General features: G+C 35.7%; 1 protein-coding gene across 1 annotated transcript in view; it reads left to right on the top strand.

The window, feature by feature from the left end:
- LOC123316425 (dynein axonemal heavy chain 3) overlaps positions 1-23,054 on the top strand; it is a 2,043,583-nt gene that overhangs the window by 1,346,785 nt on the left and 673,744 nt on the right. The window contains exon 38 of the mRNA XM_044902499.1: positions 13,836-14,001. Within this exon, the coding sequence (XP_044758434.1) occupies positions 13,836-14,001 (166 nt within the window). The remainder of the gene's footprint in view (positions 1-13,835; positions 14,002-23,054) is intronic.

The raw sequence follows: 23,054 nt of genomic DNA, 5'->3' as shown, positions 1-23,054 counted from the left end.
CTTAGAGTGGAGCCCTGTATTATTCCATTTTCTAGGTTGTATAATTCTGATATCTGATTGCCAATCTTCACTCTGAAAACCCTGTCGGTCAGAAAGTTACGGATAAACCTGAGCATCTTTCCCCCGACATTCCATTCCTCCAGAGTTTTCAATATACCATGTCTCCATGTTAAACCATATGCACACTCTAGATCGAAAAATATTGCTATGAGATGCCTCCCGTTTGAAAAGCTGTTTTGGACGGTATTTTCTAGCATTGCTAAGCTATCCACTGTCGACCTATTTTTGTGGAAACCCATCTGAAACTCACTTATTAATTGATTTTTTTCGAGAAACCAAACCAGTCGTACGTTCACCATTTTTTCCAATATTTTACTCAGGCAAGAAGTGAGAGATATGGGCTATAATTAATAATTATTCAATTCATTCTGCAGATCCTTATTTGAAATTTGCTCGAGAGAATTCAAAATCACGTGCAATATTTTTCAGGTCTACAATACAAGAAGACGCCAGGTTGCAAAGGTTGATTTAGATATTTTGAACGAAAAATCCCTATTGATAGAGATATCGACAAGCTGAAAAATATCAGAAAAGAACTAGTGATTGTTGGAAAGATTTGCTGAGTTGTTTCCTGAATCTGAGAAAATTTATTCATGTCAAATATTTTAATATGCTACTTAGAGAGCCGAAGGGACAAGGGATCTCTCTTTGCACTGACAAATTGGCAACAATATGCACAAAATAATTAATTAATTCCTGTTTTTTGCTTCCATCATGAAATACATTTTTTCTTTGAATCCCACCAATGCATGTTATTTCGCCCTGTTTGACTTCAATGCTCCCTTCTCCACCTTTTCCAGTAATTTTTCATTTGGATTTATAACGATTATCCATTTTCATATTGGAATTTGCCTTATCTGCTTTGGACGCTTAGGCTATACATTCCTTATTCAATTTCATTATTGTCATTTTATCAATACATTTTTGATTAGTGAGCTAATAATTCCTATTTGAATGATATAGGATGATTGATGAGTATTTTTCATTCATCTCGGTTCAAGATATATCAGTATAAAGAGAATATTTTATAAGTTAGTTTAAGGTATATAAAAAAAAAATAAAACTACAATTTAAATATTTTGAAATATATTATGACAGCATGTTTTTAGGCAATAATGAAACACGGGACTGCTAATTACTTAGAGAACATGTATGAAAAGATACAGTTATAGAACATTAATGAGAAGCTACAATTGGGATGGTATGGTTACATTGGTTCACCGTCATTTCAATTATCTCTTTTAACTAACCCATTGAATGATAAGCTTCTGTGCTGTCAGGAATCATTAAGATAATACAGTTTTTTTCATTAGGTGTTCATTACGACATTGGTTTCACTCTATCAAACAAACTTATAGAACTGAGCCATATGATAAATTTTTCCTACTCAACATATCCATATTGATTCAAATAATGACTGCACCGTTTTATTTCTTTCACAAAGCTCATTAATGGTACTTTCCCACTAAACTTCTAGTCGAGACACTTCTCTTGGAAGTTCCAATAACAGTTAGCCATTATAGGATAGTGTTTTCCTGCAGTACCTGGAATCAAACCTCATATCCGGAAACAATATACCTAAAAACAAAAATTAATTGGAAGAAATTTTCTACTAATCTGTTGAAGAAGAACAAGGACCAATATGACTGCGTTATTTTAACAATGAGAAAACATCCTTGAAAAAATTTAACAAGAGAACAGGCTGGACTTATGTTGATGAACCCTTGCATACTACGATGTTTCCTTCTCTACAGTCTCCTTATTTTACGAAGTACATGCAGGTATTTGATGTGCCTCAAGTTAATTATTGACATATACACCAACTACTCCAGGGAGCTCAAAGAGTCCATGCATACTACATAGGAAGTACCGTTTGATGAATCGCAGTATTTTAACGCTTGCCACAATGCCATACATTTCTGCTGTGCAAATACTGGAGGCTGGGTGAAGGTTCCATGAATGGGATGAACCAGCCACAAATATTGCACACGCAGTACCATCCTTCGTCTTTTAGGCGTCAGTATAAATTATTTCTGAAGTGTCCCTGTATCTTGATATCACCGACAAGAATGTTTGCTGAAGCAATGTTTCGTTAGTTTCTTGTTTTTTGAATTTAGAGCATTCTAGGTGTATGCACGGAGTTTCATATTGCCAAGGTATTTGCTCGTAGACATCAAGTGGAAATACCTGGGGAAGGTCATGCTGGTCTAAGATCGCATGCAGTCGGACTCTTAATGATTTCATGAAGCCCCGTTCCCCCCATGAATTAGCAGGACCGAAAAGAACGGCATGTAATGGATGTGATTTTTGAGCCCAAATTTTTGAAGTATAATTCATCATCAGTTGTTTTCTCCTTATGTTAAGTGGGGAAACACCGCTTTCCACAAAAACCGACTCCTTTGGACTAGTACGAAAAGCGCCTATAGCTATATTCAACCCATTATAATGTATACTATCTAACTTCTTCAACCAGCTTTTCCTAGCAGATCCGTATATCACACATCCATAATCTATTCTTGCTAGAATGAGAGCTTGATAGATATTCAACAGGACTTCTCGTTCAGCACCCCAACTTATACCAGATATGCATCTCATTAAGTTTAGAACAGGTTCACATCTCACCTCCAGATCTCTTACGTGTGATGCCCATGTCAACTTAGAATCGAAAGTAACGCCAGGAAATTTCACCTCCCGTTTAAATTGAAGTCTCTTGTCTGCTAAGTTCAGCTCTGGATCATCGTGTGGACTTCGTAGTTTACAAAAATGAACTCTGAATGTCTCAGTTTTAGATAATTTAAATCCTCTTTTTTTGCAGTTTTTCATTAGCACATTGATAGCTGTCTGCAGGTATTCTTCGGCTTCTTGAATGCTGAGTGAGGAAAAGAACATAGCCAAGTCATCAACAAACATATTTCTCTCTATAACCGGATGAAGACCCTCAAAGAGTTTATTTACTGCAATCAAAAACAGGATCACACTTAGAGTGGAGCCCTGTATTATTCCATTTTCTAGGTTGTATAATTCTGATATCTGATTGCCAATCTTCACTCTGAAAACCCTGTCGGTCAGAAAGTTACGGATAAACCTGAGCATCTTTCCCCCGACATTCCATTCCTCCAGAGTTTTCAATATACCATGTCTCCATGTTAAACCATATGCACACTCTAGATCGAAAAATATTGCTATGAGATGCCTCCCGTTTGAAAAGCTGTTTTGGACGGTATTTTCTAGCATTGCTAAGCTATCCACTGTCGACCTATTTTTGTGGAAACCCATCTGAAACTCACTTATTAATTGATTTTTTTCGAGAAACCAAACCAGTCGTACGTTCACCATTTTTTCCAATATTTTACTCAGGCAAGAAGTGAGAGATATGGGCTATAATTAATAATTATTCAATTCATTCTGCAGATCCTTATTTGAAATTTGCTCGAGAGAATTCAAAATCACGTGCAATATTTTTCAGGTCTACAATACAAGAAGACGCCAGGTTGCAAAGGTTGATTTAGATATTTTGAACGAAAAATCCCTATTGATAGAGATATCGACAAGCTGAAAAATATCAGAAAAGAACTAGTGATTGTTGGAAAGATTTGCTGAGTTGTTTCCTGAATCTGAGAAAATTTATTCATGTCAAATATTTTAATATGCTACTTAGAGAGCCGAAGGGACAAGGGATCTCTCTTTGCACTGACAAATTGGCAACAATATGCACAAAATAATTAATTAATTCCTGTTTTTTGCTTCCATCATGAAATACATTTTTTCTTTGAATCCCACCAATGCATGTTATTTCGCCCTGTTTGACTTCAATGCTCCCTTCTCCACCTTTTCCAGTAATTTTTCATTTGGATTTATAACGATTATCCATTTTCATATTGGAATTTGCCTTATCTGCTTTGGACGCTTAGGCTATACATTCCTTATTCAATTTCATTATTGTCATTTTATCAATACATTTTTGATTAGTGAGCTAATAATTCCTATTTGAATGATATAGGATGATTGATGAGTATTTTTCATTCATCTCGGTTCAAGATATATCAGTATAAAGAGAATATTTTATAAGTTAGTTTAAGGTATATAAAAAAAAAAATAAAACTACAATTTAAATATTTTGAAATATATTATGACAGCATGTTTTTAGGCAATAATGAAACACGGGACTGCTAATTACTTAGAGAACATGTATGAAAAGATACAGTTATAGAACATTAATGAGAAGCTACAATTGGGATGGTATGGTTACATTGGTTCACCGTCATTTCAATTATCTCTTTTAACTAACCCATTGAATGATAAGCTTCTGTGCTGTCAGGAATCATTAAGATAATACAGTTTTTTTCATTAGGTGTTCATTACGACATTGGTTTCACTCTATCAAACAAACTTATAGAACTGAGCCATATGATAAATTTTTCCTACTCAACATATCCATATTGATTCAAATAATGACTGCACCGTTTTATTTCTTTCACAAAGCTCATTAATGGTACTTTCCCACTAAACTTCTAGTCGAGACACTTCTCTTGGAAGTTCCAATAACAGTTAGCCATTATAGGATAGTGTTTTCCTGCAGTACCTGGAATCAAACCTCATATCCGGAAACAATATACCTAAAAACAAAAATTAATTGGAAGAAATTTTCTACTAATCTGTTGAAGAAGAACAAGGACCAATATGACTGCGTTATTTTAACAATGAGAAAACATCCTTGAAAAACTTTAACAAGAGAACAGGCTGGACTTATGTTGATGAACCCTTGCATACTACGATGTTTCCTTCTCTACAGTCTCCTTATTTTACGAAGTACATGCAGGTATTTGATGTGCCTCAAGTTAATTATTGACATATACACCAACTACGTATTTCTTTTGCTGAATTTTCTAGGGTATGTGTTGAACATTTCAATGGAAACTGAATATGTTACGAGAGTTATAAAGGAGCACATGTAATAATGAATAATTATTTTATATACTCAGCAACCCAGCCTTTCTGAGTTGAGAATTGAAATAATAGATTGGTTTTCAGCACATTTCAGACAAGTTTGAAGGTACTTTTTGAAATATCATACTTACTAAATGTATCACGAAAAACTGAATTGCTTTCCACTATCGTACTTGTTTATCAATTAGACATAGTTTATACTTATACGGTTTTCTCACATATTTCCTGAAAGTTCATCTTCACTGTGATGATAGTTTTTGTCTGAAAATATAATTAAATGAAAGTTTTTAGCGGCATACAGACATACAGTTGGGAGAGTACCTGACCGGTAATCGGGGGGTCGTAGGTTCGAATCCTGCTCTGGGTGGTACTTTTTTCAGAATTCAATTCCTGTCTGTATGCCGCTAAAAACGTTCATATTTACTCATCTGTCTTTACTAAATCATGATACTTACTCAAGTAAACTCTTATAATATCAAGCAGTTTTCGTTGTCCTACTGCATTTTTTCCACAGGTATATATAGGTCAGATAATCATATAGCGACATTTTTTCTTCTTTTCATTTAGCTCATATGCCTTCAGTACTGAACTCTGAACTTCAGAACTAGGTAGGTGTACTTCAAATTTTAAATGTCTGCACTAACTGTTCTCGTAAACTGTATCAGATATTATTGTGATAAATTCGATTTAATAACTCCGGATGTAGAAGTTTCTGATGCAATATGGTAAACACCAACTCTACGGATCACATCATTCTGCTTGAAAATGTACATCTAACCTCCAACCTCCCATTTTGTCTGTTTACATTGTGAAATTTCTATACTATCTACGCCAATGCGCGCTAGTGTGACGTCATTGGACGCAGCCGAGTATTTCCGATCTCCACTTGCGCCTTCTTTCCTATATCTCTTTGCAAAGTACCTATGTGTACCGAACATGTAATATTGCAGTTTCGTTACAGCATACATTGCGAAAGGCGGATATAGAGCCCTCGTTGGACAGTTAACGGATAGATCGTGTACGAAACTTTGCTATGTAACACGTAAGTTGCAATATGTATGATACGTTGATGTTATGCAATTGTGTTTGCTGGGTCTGTGATATAAGTCATTCTCGTTCTGTCAATCTTCCCGCCAGCTTGCTCAGTTAAGGTCTTTTTAGTAGAATAAAAAGTAGTAATCCTATATCCTAGAATTGTTGAGTATAATTAGCGCCAGATGTTTATAGTAATTGTTGAAACACCCAACGATGTATCTCATTTTTATTGTTGTTTCATAACATGACGGTAAGTTTTACTATTCCGGAAAAAGATGTACCTGTGTACTGTCATTTTGTATGAATCTGACTGCGTTTTTTTGTAAGATTTTTCTATATGTAATTTGTTTTTATTTTCAGCTGGCCTGATGATGGCCAACGGCCGAAATCGATAGCCAATAGACTCGCCAATAGACTATTATTAAAAAATTTAGTGTGCTTTCGTTTCCTAATACAATAATGGTCACACTAATAGAAGAATTTACCAGTACACATATAACATATTAAAGCGAATCCCGTTACGTGACAAAGCCGTTTTTGCATTTTTTTGGCATACCTTTATGTCACCTGTGGAAATTTTAAAAGATCATTTCTAGCGTTCCTACAGCCCGACAATCGATTCCGTTCATAATATTATCAATTGTTTCAATGATATTCAGCATCTACAAAATAGTCTCATTACGTGACAAAGCCGTTTTTGCATTTTATCGACATTTTTTTGTTAACTGTGGAAATTTTCAGAGTTCATTTCTAGCGTTCCAACGGCCCGACAATCGATTTCCTTCGGAATTTTGAAACTGCGGACTATTTAATGAATTGAATAAATTATCAACCTGATGACAAAACTCAGCGGCATGTAAGGCGTTTGTCTCCAAACAGAAAGTTTCAATAGCTGCTGCTACAGTGTGTAACGTTTATTGTTTTTATAAATTTTATTCATATATTTTTCTTGTCATAAAATGTTTGAGTCGACAATGGAATTGTGAAGCACCCTTTCTCATTTTGATTTTCGGCTGACTCGTATTCTTGTTCAATTCTGCTCGGTCCAATATTGAATATATTTCCATTTTCCGCCCCTCAAGTATAGGCAGTCAACAAAACTTCTTTTATCCGTTTTCACTGAAAAAAAAACTTATCCCATATTCCATCTGCATAAAACTAATGAAGTGAATTTAATTCTAAGATAGTATTTATCGAGTATCGACGATATCAACTGTTTCCGATTAAGATTTTATCTTCGACCTGTTGTGTTGGATAATTTGGAAAATTGTTGATTCAATTGGATTTTGCTGATTTCATTTTATATTTTTTGGAAATCAAGTAAAATCTCCGTCTTGTACGGGATAAATCGACATACTTCGATAGAAAACTCTAGAAAAGCCGCCTTCCATCTTAGGTAACGAATAATTCATTATTCTTCATTTGCTTTCATTAGAGTTTATTGCAGGCTTCTTTTGATAAGCATACAATTTGGCGTGTTGGTTTGTGCAAACTGTTTCCTGAGACCTATAGGCATCCCCATACGAGGTGTTGGAACAACTTTTCTTGCTGGAAGCGGGAAGAAGTCAATCTTCCTAATCATCTACGGGATCTCTTTCTCTGGATGAGTAGCATCTTTCACTTTCCTTATATAATTACACAATCTAAACTATTTTGTTGGACATTTTAGTTAAAATAATCATATTGGACCATATATTTATTGATTGGGAAATCTGAATATTCATATAGTTATTTATCTTCTCTTGACATAATTATAATACACCTTTCTATAATTTTGAACACTTTTTGAAAATATTTTGATCACTGTGAAGATATTTGTACATGAACGCCGGCATTCATATATTCCATCCATTCACTTGTGGTGCACCTAATGAAAACTCATTCATAGATATATCTGAATTCAACTTCTAAATCATAACACTTTCCTCTTCAAAATCTTTCATTGAATTTGGTAGTTTTGGGAACTATAATAGAAAAGTAGGAACTGTTAATTGTATATTAAATTTTTCATTAAAACTATCTGGCGCCCCCCTATTTTTGTTTGAGTTGATTATTTCAGACCATCGTGAAAAACTAAAGAAATCCACCCCTTCTTCACTAGAGCTAAGCCGCGAGCACCGTACTCTCATTTTGTGTTAAGATTTGAGTTCATTTCTCTTGAGCAGAAAAAAAACGTAACAAGTGTGACTCAGTTGCTGGGCTGCCACAATGTGTTAATTGGTGTATTCTCCAGATTATATGTTCTTATGTTGTTTTCTACTATTTTTTCCATCGTTTTCAATAGAAATGATGTTGAATTAATTGTTCTTGAAGATGTGGGTCCCCCTTTTTGGTGTGAAGGGAACTTTTGCCCTTCTCCATTTTCTATGTACCTATATGACTCATTCTGAGCAGCTTCTGGTTACCTTCAGAAGATGTAGAAGAATCTCTTCTAGGATTATTCTTTACACTTCTGGTGATCTAAATAGTCGTCTTTTACATATGCCACCAATGTTCCTTACGGGGATTCTTGGTCTATATTGCTGTATCGATTCTAGTTATGGGTTTACTACCCGGGAAGATTGTTTTGGGAAGAAGGATAGATCGTTTCTGTTCTCCTTCAGTGAATGATCCGTCTGGCTTCTTGAGCGATATTGTGGGGTTGAATCCCACTTTTGCCATTACCTTTTGTATACTGAGGGCTGTGGGATTAGAAGTGACTTCATCACAAAAATTAATGAGTTTTACAAATTATGTAAACTCTGTCAAAGTGAATATCACAGAGATGCGAGACCTGATTGAATTCAGAACAAATTATATACACAGGTGACTGTAACAATATATTTGTTCTGGGCGTAGCAAGGTTGAACAAGCGTACGGGTCTAGAACTTGGGTGTCGTACATGAAATCCTACTCTAGAGGGTAGATGTGCCTTTCAAGAGTCCATCAAGGAACCTCAAACAAGCAATGCCTTTCCTGATATCACGCTTAACTGCACCGAATTTATCCAACAAAACAGAATGATCTTACCCGAAAAAACTTCTTTGAACGGCCTTCATTAGTCCTAGAGCTGGCAACGAAAATAGGCAAGAGTTTTGTAATGGCGCATAATTCAATATGATTTATTATTGAAGGTGTACATTAGTCAGCACCCACTCTCAAGGTCGCGCTTTGATGTAGGGGTATGAAATTACAACACACTCCACAATTTTCAAAGTTCATTTCTAGCGTTCCTACGGCCCGACAATCGAGTCCCTTCATAATCATCAATTATTTCAATGATACTTAACATCTACAAATAGTCTCATCATGTGACAAAGCCGTTTTCTCATTTTACCGAGCCACCCTCAACTCAACTTTGAAAAATAACTGTCATTTGTGTCGTTCCTATGGCCTGACTTCGAATGTCAGAGTTTATTGTCGATTGTTTATTGTAGTTGGGGAGCCGAAGAGGAAAATTCGGGATTTACTCGAGCGTGTCAGATTAATATAAGGGGACATACCTTGGACCCTGTAGAGTACCTCTACCAAAAATTAGAAAGCTACCAAAAATTAGACCTGTGTAGAGAGGGAATTGTCTAGGATAGCCTGTCAGAATAGTAAAAAAAACGATCATTGTACATACTCGAACGTGTCAGATTAATATATATGTGGTTAATCACATGTTGAAATTTATATATTCTCTTAATCTGACAATTTAAGCGTGTCGAAAATTTGTGGGAGGGCGCCAAATCGTCACGTGTACATTCTCGAGAGAGGTGGCGTTCTTTCTTATTTTGAAGCTTATGATTCAAAAATAACGGAAAAAATATAATCTGACAGTTTTAGCAAGCCAAAACAATAAAAATTGGCCATAAATGTCACAAAAATCTGCATTGACTGCTCATATATATTATTTGAGAATAAAATATTCAGACCACAGATCAATAGAACAGAGGCAGTTAGCAGTCACCAAAAAGTACAAAGTTGTTCCACTATTTAACCTTATGAGATTCTACATTCAAAGGTAATATATGAAGTGATTTTTCGTTCGTCATACTAATTTTTCCTTCTTATTGTTAGATATAAACGAAGCATAAATATGAAATTCTCAGAAGTAAAAAAATGCGAAAACTTCTTTTTATTAAACAAATTAATATATATTGAAAAAAAAAAACAGAAACAAGTGAGTGCTCTGCGGATAAACACTCACTTTGATATATGAGGTCGATAACCTAACGCAGGATAAATGTTTGAGAGGATCGATATTTCCTACATTACGAGATTCACCTTGATATTTTTTCTTTACTTGACCACCTTGGAAACATGTATTGAATTTTTCCGGTGCCCTTTTAGCATCCACAAGCAATTTGTATCTCTTCAGGGTTAAATGTTCTTTGGAACTTTTTCTCGAGACTGATGCACAAACATTCCTTGATACAAAAGTTACAACATAACGGATGGACTGCTGGTCTGAAGTTTTAGGCCTTTTTTCAATGTGTTCAAAATTTGACACATTCAAAGAGAATAAAGGTGTTGTGCTCACACGCGTTAGGGGTTTGTACTAACGGGGATGCAAAGAGCGGAAAAGTTGTTTCCCCTCGAATCAGATTGATGGGTCCGAGCAATTTTACACATTTTCATTTCAAAGCCAAAAAATCGAGGTGTTGAATTTTCGTTTCATACAGTGTTTAAATTATTATATATCTTAATTGTCTCCGAACATCCACTTCGAGATATAAGCAATAACCAAATTCCAACATGATATTTTAGTTAGTAAGTTCAATCTAATATCACAAATAACCGTGTCTCCAAATAAATGCACAATTTCCAAACCAAATCTGATTGCTGAGATTTCAAAGTAGCAATTTAGCGATACTTTTCAAAAACTAACTCCCAACACTTATCTGATTCTCAAAAAAAAAATTTGTTTCTAATTTGGACATATAAAGTGACGCTTTTTGAAACTCATTACCGTTTTAAAACGTTCTACTTTTCGCAACCAGTTACGAAAAGTAATATTTCGCAACTGATAATGAAATAATACTTGCTTCCACAGCAACGAAGTAAAAATAAATATTTTCGACACTAGAAGATTTGAAGGGAATCTGAGAAGGACGGTGGTATAGATGTTTTGTTACTTTTAATTTGAATTGGGAAAGTGTCATAATATTCAAAATTAGGAAAAATATGTTGTGAAACGCGTTGCGAAACACTATTTTTCGTAATTCGCATTCATTTGTAGAAGTATCAAAGCGCTTATTACGAAAAATGATACTTCTCCCAACTCGTTGCACAAACAACTATTTTGCTTATCGTAGATATGTCGCAATCCACTGTCTCTTTATAAGGGATTCGATAGCTCTACTTTCGAACCTTTATAATTGACAGTATCCCTTAGATAAGAGTCAATGAAATGGCCTTAGGTATCCCTTAAGACCTAAAACTTAGTCTCGTTGGTGAAAACGGGCATTAGCATGTAATATTGGCTATCCGAGATCAACTTTAATTTTTTCTTCGATCATCGAGGTCAAAATTGCTCTTCCAAATGGAACCCAATTCCAAATATCCCAAAAATAAAGGGAGCAAGAATTTGATTTATAGTGTCAAAATCATGAGATATCACAAAATATTTTTTGTGTCAAATGTCTTCATTTGACCTGAAGATAACAGTCAAGGTCGAATATACGTGATGAATCCGAGGAATATTCCTGAAGCTGTTTCCATTTGAAGCATAGGGTGTATAGTCCAAGAGCCAGAGCCAAAAAAGTCTCTGAATTTATTAAGCCTGGTTTTTTCTCAGGTGATTACAATCATAATATACAATAAAATGCTGCGGTCAGTTAAGTGGATGTTAGAACATGTGCCTCTGGTGCGAGGTCAAACATGTCGTGATTACCGACATAATAAAATCAATTTCTTAAGGCTGAAACTTTATAAACATTTGTATTTTGGTATCCAAATCAAAATTATGATAGTCAGTCAGCGTCCGATCGGGACACAGCTGGTCAGTCAGCTTCAATGTGCGTAGACTGGACTAGACGTATGACTGGAAAGCATCAAAGGATGATTAATGTCAGTAGAATGCATCAAGAATTAGGAAATTCTGTTTGCAATGCTCTTCCTGGACTGCATACTTTGACTGGATGTGATTTTAACCCAGCTTTTTACAAGAAAGGTAAAAAAAAGACCTCTGCAGATAATGAAGCAAAGCGAAGATTTTCACAAAACATTCGCTGACCTTGGATTTGTAGATGCAAGCAATCAGAATAACATGTTCAATAAGGTTCAAGAATTTGTTTGCCATTTATACGGCTTGAAAAAAATTCAATGAATTGACGAGGCAAGATTCGTTTTATTTTCACAGACGTATAAATGCTTATGCACCACAAATGATCCTTTTAAAATTAAAATATAGAATGTAGATGGGTCGAGTATGCCACCATACCAATTGATGCAGCAGTTCTTAAGAGCGAGCTTCATTTCAAATATTTGGCGTAATGCTCACCGTCAAATTCCAACGGAGCTATCTCCTACAGACTACGGGTCAAAATTGGTGGATGAGAAATATGACTTTGATTGGTTCAAAGGCGACCAATGACCAGAACTTGAACAAGATGTCATTATTCAACCTGTACAAGAAAATACAGAAATATCTTTGTCTGGATTAAACAATCACAAAAATACTTTTTCACTGAATTTTATTTATTTTTCAGATTCTGCAACACCCGAGCTCGACTTGTCAGATCACGATAGTGAAAATGATGATATGGATTCAGATGATGAATCATGTGATGATTCTTTATAGCTTGTTATCGTTAATGAATTAAATAAATTTTAGAAATGTTTGAAAATCAATGAGTTCTTACTTGTGCGTATACCCATGTTCGTTAAGTATCCTGTTGATTTCATAAAAATAAATGTGTTATACTTTAAATGATTATGATGCAATATCTATAGGGAGCGAAAAAATTTAATTTCTTATCCACTGACTGACGGGCGTTGTACTACGGAATGGCTGACTGACCATTTTATTTATCAATAATATAGTCCGTAGTAGTTCCAAAAAAAATTTCACGCTTAATAAACGAATTGCATCCTTATAAACGACGCTACGCACATTGAAGCTGACTGACCAGCTGTGTCCCGATCGGACGTTGACTGACTATCATAATTTTGATTTACATACCAAAATACAAAAGTTTATAAAGTTTCAGCCTTAAGAAATTGATTTTATTATGTCGGTAATCACGACATGTTTGACCGCGCACCAGAGGCACATGTTCTAACATCTAGTTGACTGACCGCAGCATTTTATTGTATATTATGATTGTAATCACCTGAGAAAAAACCAGGCTTAAGAAATTCAGAGATTTTTTTGGCTCTGGCTCTCCGTCTAGAAGGGGTTTTCCACAAAAAAACGCATTTGACCTTGAAGATCATGACCGAAACCAGAGTCACCAAATGATAGCTAGAGAAAAATCCTTGAGTGTATGTGAAATTTTTTCAAAACGCTCTCCCGCCTGACAATTCTGACAATTCCGGTACTATTTTGTATATTTTCGAAAAAAATTGCCGATTTCGAAAAAAGCAACAATTTTTTATGGATAAACATTTTCATAAGGCATATGGAGAATCTGATAAAAAGATTTGTTCCGAAATGCATGTTCTGTGGGTTCCTACATTTTTTCATTTTACAGTCTAATGGTAATCCACTACTTGTGAAACCCAAATTTTCCTTGATCGAGAAATAGAATTGTAGTAATGTAATGAAAAGTTCACTCAGAAATGGAGATGAAATAATGAATAAACTACTTTGTTTGTTTTACTTACAGATATGAAACAGGATTGGACAAATTAGATTTTGCTGCTGGACAAGTCAGTATAATGCAAGACGAATTGAGAGAACTGCAGCCAAAACTGATTGTTGCTTCTGCGAAAACGGACAAGTTGATGATAAAAATAGAGCAGGATACCGTATTGGTGGAAAAACAGAAAGAGGTAAAAAATTTTTAGTGGTACGGTCATGTGCAATGGAGATCCGTTAGAGATGGCAGGGTCAGCAGTGCCAAATCAAAAAATCTTGGTCAGCAAATTCTCACTTGCGTCAAATTACATATCAGATGGAACAGGAGAAATATATATATAATAAATGAACAATACAAAAGTATTCCTAACCTGGATACCCGACCTAATGAATGAATGATACATATAAAATACTAGGTACAAAACAAAACGTTATTATATATATATATATATATATATGTATATATATATATATATATAGTAAGACTGTGATTTTATCAAAAAAAAAAAAATATATATATATATATATATATACACAAATCGGTAACTCCAACTCTTATTATGAATCTATATCAATAACGGGTTATTGGATGAGAAAGGACTGCAATTATGTGAAACTCATTTATTCATCGTCGACGTTTCGGCTCATGTCTGAGCCTTCTTCAGGACTCTACAAGGTAATAATAATATGTTATAATACAATGTATAACACATCAACATGAGACTTACTGAATAGTCGAGGTTAAAATTATTTCTAGCATCAAAACAAGTCAACAAGTAGTCAGCAGAAGGCAACATATATCACAACAGGTGAAAAGCCATATGAATAGAATTGTTAGGCACCAAAAGTCAGTATATTCTAAAATCAAATTTCTTAAATTTCAGAAAGAAGTACGAAAATTGCACATATGCAACGTTGGTGGAAACAATACAATTGAGGTTACATCACAGAACACATGATACAATACATGAATAATTCTTTTTCTTTGTATATCAACCAGAATCAACTGACACATCTCGGACAACATTATTATGTCTGTATGTAAATAAAAAGGAATATATATTACTGATATTTTCAATGTCCTTTCTAGAATTCATCACATTTTTGGTTCCTTTAATATGAAACATTTCTAAGAACGATCGCTTGTTTAAATTCCTTTCGAACTCCAATATCTTAGTCGAGTTATAATCCATTACATGTTTGGTTTTTCTACAGTGCTCAGCAAGAGCACAAATTTTTTTGGGATTTTTTATGTCGCTTTTGTGTTGAGTAAGTCTCTTCTTAACTTGTTGGGAGGTTTGGCCTATGTAGCCTAAATTACATGACAAGCATGGAACATGATACACAACTCCCCTCATCTTCATTTTATCAATCCTATCCTTAACAGTAGAATAAAGACCGGCTATACTAAATTGATTCTTTACTGCTATTTTTAAACTAGGTTCCTTTAACAGATTGATCAACTTATGAGTAACATCAGGTATAGCTGGTAAAGATGCATAAGTAATCGGTGTTGAGACTTCGAGTTGAGATCCGTTTCCACCACCTCTTGCATCACCCAAACTTTGTGACATATCACCCGATTGCAATCGTGCAGATGTATTAAAAATTAATTTGCTGCACATTGCTCTAGGATATCCGTTCTTTACAATTAAATCATAAAAGATTTTCAAATTCTTCATTAGGAGAGTTGGATGAGAAATTCTACTGATTCTCTCTTTCATACCAATAATCAGATTAATCTTTTGTTTCAGAGGATGACTTGATAAGAAGTTGATATATCTACCAGAGCTACTGCTCTTTCTGAACCAATCAATCTTTAATTTATTATCACTTGTTCTTATCACTCTTGTGTCAAGAAAGGGAACAGAATTGTTTGTTTCCTCCTCTATTGTGAACTTAATATGCTGATTGAAACTGTTAAAACTATCAAGGACGAACTGGATCTGATCAGCAGGAACCGCAATTGTAAAGAACGGATATCCTAGAGCAATGTGCAGCAAATTAATTTTTAATACATCTGCACGATTGCAATCGGGTGATATGTCACAAAGTTTGGGTGATGCAAGAGGTGGTGGAAACGGATCTCAACTCGAAGTCTCAACACCGATTACTTATGCATCTTTACCAGCTATACCTGATGTTACTCATAAGTTGATCAATCTGTTAAAGGAACCTAGTTTAAAAATAGCAGTAAAGAATCAATTTAGTATAGCCGGTCTTTATTCTACTGTTAAGGATAGGATTGATAAAATGAAGATGAGGGGAGTTGTGTATCATGTTCCATGCTTGTCATGTAATTTAGGCTACATAGGCCAAACCTCCCAACAAGTTAAGAAGAGACTTACTCAACACAAAAGCGACATAAAAAATCCCAAAAAAATTTGTGCTCTTGCTGAGCACTGTAGAAAAACCAAACATGTAATGGATTATAACTCGACTAAGATATTGGAGTTCGAAAGGAATTTAAACAAGCGATCGTTCTTAGAAATGTTTCATATTAAAGGAACCAAAAATGTGATGAATTCTAGAAAGGACATTGAAAATATCAGTAATATATATTCCTTTTTATTTACATACAGACATAATAATGTTGTCCGAGATGTGTCAGTTGATTCTGGTTGATATACAAAGAAAAAGAATTATTCATGTATTGTATCATGTGTTCTGTGATGTAACCTCAATTGTATTGTTTCCACCAACGTTGCATATGTGCAATTTTCGTACTTCTTTCTGAAATTTAAGAAATTTGATTTTAGAATATACTGACTTTTGGTGCCTAACAATTCTATTCATATGGCTTTTCACCTGTTGTGATATATGTTGCCTTCTGCTGACTACTTGTTGACTTGTTTTGATGCTAGAAATAATTTTAACCTCGACTATTCAGTAAGTCTCATGTTGATGTGTTATACATTGTATTATAACATATTATTATTACCTTGTAGAGTCCTGAAGAAGGCTCAGACATGAGCCGAAACGTCGACGATGAATAAATGAGTTTCACATAATTGCAGTCCTTTCTCATCCAATAACCCGTTATTGATATAGATTTATATATATATATATATATATGTATATATATAATATATATATATATATATATATATCTTTGTCCGATCAAAGTTAGACAAAACCCATAGAGATGGTGAAAGGAAAAAAAAAATATCTTTACAATCTGAAAACAATGAAGCGTGTGTAAAGAAATGGCAACCAGAGACAGATCCTAAAATCCTATTCCACTTTTTGCTATCACGTGAGTATCGAAAATCGATAGCCAATGGATATCATTCCACGTGTTATCACAAATTTGATATCAGAAAGATATCAAAAATTGATGTAACACAGTTTGGTTGTACGGGAAAGCGCCTAGCCTATAAAAACTTTCCTAGCGAGCGCTCTTTCAGGTACCATTTGCTGGTCCTAGCCCTATAAACATATTGATGAATGTTAATATCAATGACACTAATTTTTTCAAACTTCACTCATTTCTATTGGAATTTCATTCAAATGACGATAAAAATTAGATTCGCCTAACATAAAATTTTTTTTCACGAATATGCGATGGTGTCAGTTTCACATAACAAGTTCATATTGATAGGATAGAAAGAGTTCAGAGGTGATTTCTCAGGTTTCTTGCATATAGGTCTCAAACTCCCAATGAAAATAGCGACTATTCTCCATTGATGCGAAAGCATGGGATCGTGAAACTACAGGGTAGGAGAGCCATCGTCGGCTCGATTATTGTCTTCAAGACAATTAATGAACTAACTCAAAACCCGGAAATCCTTTTTAGGTTCCAGTTCAATATCCCAGTGTGCTGAGATGTTCGGAATTATTTAAAATACCTTTTAGGAGAACTTTGTATAGAATGCTCAAGACTTTTAATGAAAACTGTGGCAGTATTGAATATTTGAGGTTATCCCTCCTGTCCTTTCGTCTGAGAGTCAGGAGAATTTTCGAGTTTTGAATGTGAGGCCAAAAAGACGGAGTTTTTTGTTTGATCGGTTTACTTTTTCATGAGCTCATGATTGTATTTTTTTTCCTCTTTGTTTGTGCATATTTGCGAATAATATTTCTTCACTATTTATTAGTCACTAATTTCAATTTTGTATTTTTTTTGTATTTAATTCATAACCCACTAAATTCAAATAGAGGGTTCTATTTTTTATTATTATTATTATTATTATTAACAGGGATAAGAGTTTAGGCAATGCCTATAAACTCACAAAAAAAAAGAAACAGAATAATCCAGAATAAATCAAAACCAGAACATGGAAAAAAAAAAAACTACAAATTAAGGTTCCTATCACTTAAATGCCAACTGTCAAAATTGTTTTTAAATGAGTTCACTGACACTGACTCGACCACAACAGGAGGTAACGCGTTCCACACATCAAATATCCGGTTTGACAAAAAGTTTTGCCTCTGCACTGTCTTGAAGTTTTCTTTGCGGAGCTTGAAAGCATGGCCCCGCAAACGGCCATCCGTGTTCAACGTGAAGAGGTTGCGCAGAGTAACACCAAAAAGATCGTTTACCGCTCGATAAGTAGTGATGAGGTCATCACGAGTCCTCCGCTCCATAAAAGTTGGTAGGTTCATTATAGAGAGTCTTTCACTATATGACGGGCGCGAGATTCCGTATGGGAGACGCGTTGCACGACGCTGGAGACCCTCGAGCAGTGATGAATCGCGGCACAACGTCGGACTCCAAACAGGCCCGGCGAACTCCATAATAGGTCGCATATAAGTTCGGTATATAGCCGCGCACGTTAAGGGATCACACCTGCCAAATGCTTTTTGGATCAGAAATAAGGATTTTTTGGCTTTGCTGACAGCATGGAGGATGTGATCCGACCAACTCAGGTTATCCGTCACAATTACACCCAAATCACAATGGCTGTTGGAAACAGGAATAACAACTCCATTGAGATGGTACATCCGACGCGGATTGCGGTCACCCATATGGAGAACGACACATTTCCCACCGTTGAGTGGTAGCTGCCAGTCTTCGCACCACCGTGAGATGGAGTCGAGGTCGTCTTGTATAGTAGAGGAGCTACTGGAGGGGCCAAATATTTTGGTGTCATCGGCGAACTGAGAACAGTGAGAGGTGACATGGCGTGGCAAATCAGAAACATAAAGCAGAAAAAGAACTGGGCCCAAGACGGAGCCCTGGGGCAATCCACTCATGACAACTCTGGGTGAAGAGACAGATTCGCCAACACGAACCTGGAAGGTGCGGTCAGAAAGAAAAGCCTCGATCCAAGAGAGGAGGCGGCCACGAACTCCGATATGATCGAGCTTGCTCAGGAGACGTCTATGAGGCACGCGATCGAAGGCTCGAGCAAAATCAAGATAAATGACATCAACCGGGTCACCCTTGTCAAGGGACATTGACCAGAAATTGACGCATTCAAGAAGGTTTGTGATGACCGAGCGCCCCGGGAGGAAGCCATGTTGACAGTTGGGTATAGTGCCGTGTTCAAGTGAAAATTGCAGAAATTCATCCAATATAACACTCTCACAAATTTTTGCTATGACTGGGACCAGGCTGATAGGGCGGTAGTTGTCGGCACAATGCTTATCTCCCTTTTTGAAAATTGGCGTAACACGTGCACTCCGCCAAGAAGGAGGGAGGGAGGAAGTCTCAAATGACCGGGTGAAGACCAAAGAAAGGGGAAGCGCTAGAGAATTGGCACATTCCTTGAGCAGTTTTGCCGAAAATCCGTCAGCTCCAGGTGCAGACTGGACATCTAGGGTAGAAAGTTTGGCCCTTACGATGGACGGAGAAAAAGTTATGTCCTTGAGCTCAGCGGACGCGCGAGGGGTGATTAATGCGGGAGGCGAACCAGTTTCTCGAGTGAAGGATGACGAAAAAGAGTCAGCCAAAAGGTTTGCAGACTCTTCCGGGTTCGAGCACGGCCTACCGCCTTGATCATTAACCAATGGAGCTTCAACTTTTGTGTTCAATGTAGACCTGACGTATTTGTAAAAACCCTTACGATTGTAGATGATAGAGAATTCGAAAAGCTTCTATGAGCATCGTAGTCTCTCTGCTCTTTTCGACGTGTATAGCGCTGCCACAATGATTTTTTATGACGAATAAGCTTGAGGATATTTGCGTCGATCCATGGTTTTGACGAATGTAGGGGATTCTTTTATTTGATGTGCATTTGTCAACCAGCCCCTGCAAAGTTTCAGTGAAAATGTTCCACATAATCTCCACATCGGCAGCCGGCCGTAGCAGAGACACCCAGTCGACCGCCTCTGCCAGACCATCAAGCTGACGGTAGTTTGTGATTTTCAGGGTCTTCATGAGTTTTTTACTATTGGAGGGGATTATGAGCTGCAACGTAGAATGTATTACAATATGATCTGATTTACCCAGAGGTGGATGCTGCTCAATGCTTGAAACAGTGTCAGGATCGTTGATCAGCACCAAGTCAAGGAGTGAAGGAGTTTGTAGATTGCGAAATCGGGTCGGAAAATCGACTAATTGTGTGAGGTTGCTATCGCGGATCGTGTCGACAAGAACGGTAGAGACAGTGTTGTAGACTTTAGAGGTTAAAGGCCAGACGACATCGGGCATGTTGAAATCGCCAGCTATGTATAGATTTCGTTTGTTCGTAGACAAACTGGCTAGTATATCAGCGAATTGACCATCGGATAGGCAAGGTCGAGGTCGATAGACGCAACCGATTGTGAAACAGCAGGAATTTCCCTTGTAGAGATCAATCAACAAACAATCTATTCCAGGTAAATCTGGTGTTGAAGGCTTCAGCGAGAAGGTATTTAATATAGTATCAGCCACATAGACACAAACACCACCATAACCAACTGTAGTCTTGCTGTCATACCTAAAGGTGGAATAGCCTGGCAATGCTACCAAGCTGTCCGGAATTCCAGAATGAAGCCAGGATTCAGCTACTAGAATGAAAGTCGGACGATAAGATGCAACATAGGCTATCAGTTCAAGATACTTGGACTGCAGAGACTGTGCGTTTGTATATACGATAGACCACTCGCAAGGCTCATTTAATTTTTTGGCTGTTTAGAGTCAGTTGTTTTAGTGATAATAGGAGTACCAGATATATATTTTATGTCGATATTGGATTCCCCCGCATGTATCCTGCGCTTTAGCTCTTCACGTAACCTGCTGAGTTCCTTAATTTGTATAGGTGTCTTATCGTCGGAGATGCTGAAATTTCGCCAGTCAGGTTTATTCTTAATAATTGTTTTATTCTTCAGAATTCTGGTCACAATCATTGGGTTACTGAATGAAACCTTCAAAATTCTAGGACGATCGGTAGAGGGGGCGCCAATTCTATTTTGGATCACTAGATCTGTATGTAACCCCTTTAGAATAAATAAATAAATAACAATAGATGTTGCAGCCAAAACTGAAATCATATTTGGATTGAAATTCATTCTGGGAGGATTCTGCATTTCCTGAAACTTTTTATGGTTTTCACTCCCAATCTCTGGAACAAAATCAATTTAAAAAGAGAAATAAATGATTTGCTCCTGTGTGAATTCTTGCACTAATTTGTCAGGAGCAAATCAACTAGAAAAAATTGTTGCCTGACAAGGAACTGAAAATAAAGAACATTGGAAATTATAATTTTATATTGTAATGTTTCGGAGTCTATATCAGACTCCTTCATCAGACGAAAATCAATTTTCGAGAATCTTCTTAATTGTTAATACATGGAACTGCACAGAAACGTTGATTCCTTTAATTTGGAAATTACCGGTTGACAGTTTCATCTTCAGTAAATTAATCCAAATATGATCTATTCCTACCGAACAATTTGCCAAATTATTATTTTGATCCAATAAAATACACGTAGACTCTTTAATCTTTCGTTTATTACGATCTGGTTCCGTCATTGAAATTTCAGTGTTATTCCAATCCATCATGTGGTCTCCTGTATTAGAACAAATAGCGTCCGTAGCTTGGTGTTAAGAAGCGTCGGCTCAGAGTTCAGAGTTCGATCCCTGGCTAGAGAAGGAATTTTCTACTCCATAAGGGTATGGCCCACCATTCACTGTTAGGTTCAAATTAACAATGCTGTGCCTAAGGTAGCGTAAGGACACAGTACACAACTGATACCCCGAACTTGTACAAGCCACAGAGCTTCTGAGGGGCATTTCGGTACCCATGGGGAATCAGGATAATATGAATATATGAATATGAATGAATGAAAGATGATCTGCGATCTATTAATTTCTCTATTTTTAATATAATTTTTATGTTCGCGTTTTTTTATTTCTAGAAGTCTAGACGATTCACTTGTATAAGTTTTACCACAGATACAGGCAATGTTGTGAATTGAATTTTTTTATTTTTGTTTCTCGTTCAAAGGTTTAGATTTGTTAATGTAGATCTTAAATCATTTTGCGTTTTGAGAACAGCTCTTACGTTGAATTTAGAACCTATTCTTCTTATTTTTCTGAAAGGCCATTACTATAAGGAATTACTTTCAATAAATTTGGTGGTTCTTGAGGGTTTGTTGGTTGTTTCTGATCATTATTATGCTTTTGGTTAGTCATTTTTCTCCCGAAATTTAGTATTGTTTCTTCAATAAAATTTTTTGGTTATTTATCTGTAAGAGAATTTTTAATGAAGTCAATTTATAATTTCGGGAGTAGATGAAATTAAATTAGTTCTATCATAAAGTGTTTTAATAATACCTCTTTTGACACTTACTTCGTGATTGGAATAAAAATTCGAATATCTATACGTATGTGTCTTTTTTCGGTATTCGCTCGTTTCAAAATAATTCGAAAATTTTTTTATGGAAACATCCAAAAATGAAATTTCATTATTCTGCTCTAATTCCATTGTGAATTTTATTGTAGGTTCTTTGTTGTTAATATGATCAAAAAAATTCTTTGGTTTATCTCTACCATGTTGCCAAATCATATAAATATCATCTACATATTGCCAAGTCTTTGGTTCTAGTGAATATGTGTCTATATATTTTTGTTCGAAATATTCCATGAATATGTTACTCATTACTGATGATAAAGGAGAGCCCATAGCCATACCAAATTTTTGTTTATAGAAAACATTATCTAATTGAAAATTTGTGGAATTCAGGCAAACTTCTAATATCTCCATTATATCATCAATTGTCAATTTTGAATTTTCATGAATGGTTCTATCATTAATCAATTTTGTTCTCACTATTTCAAGAGTTTTATCAACTGGAACATTTGGGAACAGATTTACTACATCAGA

The sequence above is a fragment of the Coccinella septempunctata genome, chromosome 7 (genome assembly GCF_907165205.1).
Source record: "Coccinella septempunctata chromosome 7, icCocSept1.1, whole genome shotgun sequence".
NCBI classification, from domain to species: Eukaryota; Metazoa; Arthropoda; class Insecta; order Coleoptera; family Coccinellidae; genus Coccinella; species Coccinella septempunctata.
The sequence above is the reverse complement of the archived record's forward strand: the minus strand, read 5'-3'. Positions and strand labels throughout refer to the sequence as shown.